The following is a 7,048-nucleotide window of genomic DNA, read 5'->3' as shown; positions in this document are numbered from 1 at the left end:
TTGAGAACTATTATATGAGTTATTATTATTATATGAACTATTATACGAGTTATTGAGCTATTATACATTTTATTATATTTTATTGAACTTATTATACAGTTGACATTAAAAGTATAAAACGCAATTAAAACAAAACGTGTTTTATTTTCAGTATGAATGTTTTTAATAAATTCAATATTGCGTCACAAATTTTTGCAAGCAGTTGGCGAGTTATAAAAATTTTTTTTAAAATACGGTCAGGTCGAATAAAATACTCAAAATCATGAATCAAGATAAACTAAGATGACGTCAGTTTAAGACGTAAATAAACTAAAAGAAGCCAAGCACGTGATATACGTATAGAACACGTGATTTGTAACAATCAATTTATAACAAAATCAGTTTTTTTAAAATAATAATATTGCGTTGGCAAACGTCGGCGAATTTTTTTTAAAAAAAGACGTCAATGTTGATTAAATTAATTTTAATTTTAAGTATTTTACGTGTTAATTAAAAAATGGTCAAGTATTAGATGTCAATTCAAATTAATAGTAGTTTCAGAAGACACAACATCTCTACAGATATTGCTTCTTAAAACAAAAAATTAAAAATACAATAACAAAAAATGCATTTGTCGAACATGTTATCTATTACCATGATTACTCTGGTCATTATTTGTTATCAAATCATTCCAATATCTCTTTCTGCAACAAAAATGACAAGTTCTGAAAAAGAGAAACTCAAGTATGAGTGACGTATTTTTTGAATTTTGTAGTTATTAGATTTTCATAGTCGCCTAAATTTATAGACAAATATGCTGCAGTATAGCCTCTATTAGAAGTTTTCATCGTTTAAGGGGATTCAAAATCTATAAATTTTTATTTTATTAGATTATGTGCAGAAATATTTTACTAGTATTTTTTGTGTGCATTGTAAAAGTAACTGAGTTGTAATTTCACTAAAGTCAATAATTCAAATGATATATTTATGTATTATTAGAAAAATGAATCAAGCTTTGAATATACAACAAACTGAATATGTGTTTTAAAATTTGGAGCATATAAATAAGTAAAGCATACAAAAAAATTTATATTTTCTAATTGTTATTGTCATTTGAAAAGACAAGATACATGAGTTTTATAAATAAAGAAAATATCAAGTTGAATATGTTTACCTTTTAAATCTAAATTGTTTTTTAAAAACTTTTAATCATTATAAAACAATAATAAAATAATGATAGACAGATCCAAATGTAGTTTTTTAAATTTTTTCAGAGTACTGTAATAACATTTAAATTGAAAAATACAGGCCCTTTGGAGTATTTTAATGTTATTTATGGTGATGTTGCTCTGACTTTTTGTCTCTTTATAACTTAAAGTATAGGTATCAAACTTTTTTTAAATAAAAAGGTTAAAGTCTTTTAGATCCAGCAACATTTTTAATTGATGGAAAACATAATTTATTATGGAGACCAGTCTTATTTAAAAATTGTTTACCCTAGAGATAAATTTTTTTTTGAAGTGTGAAGAAATTGTTATCAATGGGAATTATTCTTAAAACAAAAGACATTTCTGCTGTACCTTTGTGGAAGTTATGCAATATATGTTACAAAAGGATATAGGTTTTAAATCAAAAAGTAATATCACATGATTGAAGCTATAGTCAGATTGAGTTTAAACAAGAATAACATGCATCTCTTAATTAGTTTCTTGAACTTATATGTGTGTGAAGCTTTAAACCAGTGCTAATTCACTATAAATTAACAGCTGTCAAAATAAAATAAAATTAAATTACTGAAGCGGCAACAAACATAATAATTAAAGCTTATTGTTCTTATAACTGTATTAGCTATTGAATTAAAAATATTTTGATTAAATATAATTAAATAAAAAATAATAAAAATAAGCAGATTAGCACTAAATCTACCTTATTTTTACTTTTACTAATTAGTAAATTAATGAATAAACAACTAACTTAGTAGACATAAATGAGGTAAAAGTAATACACTATTTATTTACTAATTTAGTACCTAACTAAATTAGTAAATAAATGAATATACAACTATCTTTTTCTCCTAAAATTTTTGTTTCTACATTTCCTAAAATTTTTTATCTTTTGCTTTGTGAAGATGATTATTTGATATAAGATGATTACTTTTAATCTCTTTTTTGACCTTTTTCTCTATTTCTTTAAAGTACATTTTTTAAACTTTCTAGTATTTTCTATTTGCTTATTCTTAACTTAATAATGTATAACTTTTACCTTATTCATATTTATCTTGATCCTTTTTGCTTAAACATTTTCTCTTTCCTACACTCATAGTATTATTTTTCAATTTGTCTCTGCAATCAAGTATAAACCATCTGCATGGAATAGTTTGCATGGTGAACTAATGCTGAACTTTTCATAGGAACTTTCAAGTTATAAATATATAATAAAAGGCATAGAATTAAGTGCTGAATCCTGATAGACACAACCTTTACTTTAAAACTATTATCTTGTCCATCTTTTGTTTTGATTACTACTGTGACGTTTTTATACATAGCCATAATAACTGTAACCAGCTATTGTTCAACATCTGAATAATTTAAAGATTAGTAGACTTTCTTGGTATTTTGTCTAAAGATTTTTCGCGGTAAACAAATGCCATACAAAAATTGTTTTGTTTTTTTTTAATTTTTTTCTTGAAATTATTATTAAATCTGTAATCTTTCCTGTCATAAAAACAAAATGCATGTCATTAGCAAGTACACTACTTCTTATTTTGTTGGCTTTTTTATCCAAAGTCTCGATAAAATATTTAAACAATTTTATTCCTTGATATAACTACGTTTTGTTGCGTTACCAGCTCTTTTATAAATATTGACACAATTGCATTGTATGGACACACATACACTGCAATTGGATTTGGATTGGATGGACACAATTGCAAGTATCTGTACACCCACATCCTCTGAAGCTTTTAACATCTTTGCCAAGCTAAGCCCTACTTTAAATGATCTCTTTACTAAAGGTTATCAACTTAACTGGTCTGCTAAACTTTTTTATTGCTGATAGACATTTAATCTATTCAAACTCTACATAAATAAGTTTTTTCAAAATGAACCATTAACCTTGTTTTTAACTTAATTTCATTTAAAAGTATTTATTCATCTAGATATTTTGATTTTCGAACAACATCAATTTTATGGATAATCCTTTAGTTTACTACTCTTTTTATTTTTTAATAACACTGCATTTTTATTTTGTCAGTTTGTATAAGCTACTTTGTTTATTTATGAATAGTTTAAATATTTGAGAAATTGCCTTAACTTGATTTCTCTAACTTAATACATAACTAGGGCAGTGACATTGGTCATAAAGTTGTAATTGCACTATGTTTCACAGAATAAATAATCTATTCAATATACATATAAAATGAATAGTGTCTTTATAGTGCTTGGTATGCACATACTTTCCTATGGTCATTAAAACTTTACAAGTAAGTATAAAACATGTCAAAATAAATAGCCATCAAATCATACTGTATGTGTATTTGTGAAAAAAAAAGTGTTAAAATCATGCAAGCATAGCATAAAACTGAAAAACCTTTAATTGCAAATTTAAATAAATTTTGAAAGTTTTATTAAAAGATTCAGAATATATATGTGTAGTGGTAGAGCAGAATATATATGTGTAGTGGTAGGTGTAGTGGTAGAGCGCTCGCTTCATTAGCGAGAGGTTCCAAGTTCAATCTCCACCACGTCCCTGGTAGTACCGCTCTCAACTTGTTTCTCCGCGCAGCGGCCTTGTTCGTCAAGGTTTGTGTTTTGGAGATATAGAGTTGAGAGAGGGTTATAACCACAATAAAGTAGCCTCCTCGTCTGTAGTGGCCTTCACGGCCTTAAAGAAGTGAATCAGCAACAAAAAAAAAAAAATATATGTATATATATATATATATATATATATATATATATATATATATATATATATATAACGACATTAGACAATATTGCTTCGTCCTTTAGGACTCTTCAGTAATGTATTAATTTTGATGAGACTAAATCTTAGCAGTAAAACTAGTAAATTGATTTAAAGCAATTTAAAAGATTTGTTGTGTCATGCCAAAGTGCTCAAACTACAGAGTAGTAGGCCAGCATTACACAAACAGCAATGACACATCTCATAAATAGAGTGCTCAACAAAACAAAAAATAAGGAGCTATATCCAACATTATATATAAATATATATATATATATATACTATATATTATATATATATATATATATATTATATATATATATATATATATAATTATAAGTGTTTTTTACTAGTTTATTATTGCTCTGTTTTTTAAGAGCATTGAGCAATATTTGTAAAATAGACTAACAGTTTACATATATATATATATATATATATATATATATATATATATATATATATATATATATATATATTATATATATATATATATATATATATATATATATATATATATATATATATATATATATATATATATATATATATATGTACAGTGATATATATATATCAAAAATAGTAATGGTGAAACTTCAAGTAGAAAAAAAAGTTAGATAAGTGTTTTTTACTAATTTATTATTGCTCTGTTTTTTAAGAACGTTGAGCACTCTATTTGTAAAATACACTAACATAATTTACATATATATATATATATATATATATATATATATATATATATATATATATATATATATATATATATATATATATATATATATATATATATACATATATATATATATACATACAGTATGCATTAGACAATATTGCTTCGTCCTTTAGGACTCTTCAGTAATGTATTTATTTTGATGAGACTAAATCTTAGCAGTAAAACTAGTAAATTGATTTTAAAGCAATTTAAAAGATTTGTTGTGTCATGCCAAAGTGCTCAAACTACAGAGTAGTAGGCCAGCATTACACAAACAGCAATGACACATCTCATAAATAGAGTGCTCAACAAAACAAAAAATAAGGAGCTATATCCAACATTAAATATAATATATATATATATATATATATATATATATATATATATATATATATATATATAAATTATAAGTGTTTTTTACTAGTTTATTATTGCTCTGTTTTTTAAGAGCATTGAGCAATATTTGTAAAATAGACTAACAGTTTACATATATATATATATATATATATATATATATATATATATATATATATATATATATATATATATATATATATATATATATATATATATATATATATATATATATGTACAGTGATATATATATATCAAAAATAGTAATGGTGAAACTTCAAGTAGAAAAAAAAGTTAGATAAGTGTTTTTTACTAATTTATTATTGCTCTGTTTTTTAAGAACGTTGAGCACTCTATTTGTAAAATACACTAACATAATTTACATATATATATATATATATATATATATATATATATATATATATATATATATATATATATATATATATATATACATATATATATATATATATATATATATATATATATATATATATATATATATATATATATATATATATATATATATATATATATATATATATATATATATATATACATACAGTATGCAAAAAAAAATCCTACACTGGAAAAAAAATCATAATTTTAAAGATTGCATCAAAAAAATAAGTTTTCCGTTAAAATATTTGAAATTTTTTTTTAGATATCTTATCAAGTATTGTCTTAATAATTTATTTGTGTATTGGTGAATTAATTGCTTTTCATACCTATGGAATTTTGTACAATTGATCTAATGATGCATTAAACTGACTGCAAAAAAAAATTATCGTACAGTTCAAAAATAATGTTAAATTGATCAAACTTCATGAAAATTAGTATCGAGTGGGGCCTTCTTTGACCTTGATGACCTCAGCTAGACGATTTGGCATTGAGTTGACCAAATTTTGAGTCTCTTCTGTTGTTATATTATCCCATGCACTCATTATAAGTTTTCTTTGCCTCTAAATGCTTGGTCACCAATTTTTCTGTCCAAAATATACCACAAATTTTTTATAGGATTTAAGTCTGAATTTTGAGATGGCCATTCCAAAACATTGATGTCATTTGTGTCAAAGTATACCTTTGTTTTCTTAGTGGTATGTTTTGGATTGTTATCCTACTGTAATATAAAATCATTTCTCATTCTCAATTTCTTAGTAGATAATTGCAAGTTGGCTTTGAGAATTTTACAATACATTGAAGCATCTATTTTTTCATCAATAAATGTCAATTTTCCCACTCCTTTCCAACTCATACTACCCAAACCATCAAATTTCCTCCTCCATGCTTTACACTACCTCGCAAACAACTTAATTTTTAAGATTCTTTTTTTTGCCACACTTTCTAAACTCCATCTGCTGAGATGAGGTTGTATTTTGACTCATCTGACCAAAAAAATTTTTTCTGATATGATATCGGCATTTTTTTGTACTTCTTTGCAAATTCTAATCGACATTTCATTTGTTTTGCAGTTAAAAAAGGTTGTTTTTTTTAACTACTCTACCTCTACATCCTTGTTCTCTAATACAATTTCTAATTGTAGGGGTTACTGTGATATTGTGATCTTCTTGAACTTTTAAAGCTAATTTAGCTGCCGAAACAGATATATTTTTCTTCACATTAATGATATTGCGATCAATTGCACTGGTGGTCTTGTATTTTCGTCCTCAGCCAGCCACATTAGCAACGGTTCCAATTAAATTATGCTTTTTAACAGTTGAGGACACTGTCATAAAAGGAATTCCTGTTTCTTTTTGGATCTGACAGTAGGATTTATCTGACAGCATACGATTTTTTTTTCAGTCAATTTTATGCATCACTAGATCAATTTTGTAAAATTTAATAGGTATGAAAAGCAATTAATTCACCAATACACAAATAAATTCTTGAAACAATACTTAATAAGATATCTAAAAAAATATTTTTAAACATCTTTCAACTCATTTTTTTGATGCAATCTTTAAAATTATGATATTTTTTAAGACTACGATTATTTTTTTTGCAGACTGTATATATATATATATATATATATAGTATATATATATA

The 7,048-nt window shown here is 24.4% G+C and overlaps 1 protein-coding gene across 1 annotated transcript in view; it reads left to right on the top strand.

Moving 5' to 3' along the window:
• Positions 1-388: 388 nt before the first annotated feature.
• Positions 389-7,048, top strand: part of LOC100197565 (ER degradation-enhancing alpha-mannosidase-like protein 3) — a 95,604-nt gene continuing 88,944 nt past the window's right edge. The window contains exon 1 of the mRNA XM_065791685.1: positions 389-723. Within this exon, the coding sequence (XP_065647757.1) occupies positions 605-723 (119 nt within the window). The 5' untranslated portion in view covers positions 389-604. The remainder of the gene's footprint in view (positions 724-7,048) is intronic.

Source organism: Hydra vulgaris, chromosome 02 (assembly GCF_038396675.1).
Source record: "Hydra vulgaris chromosome 02, alternate assembly HydraT2T_AEP".
In the NCBI taxonomy this organism is placed as follows: Eukaryota; Metazoa; Cnidaria; class Hydrozoa; order Anthoathecata; family Hydridae; genus Hydra; species Hydra vulgaris.
This window is presented reverse-complemented; position numbering and strand designations above follow the sequence as displayed.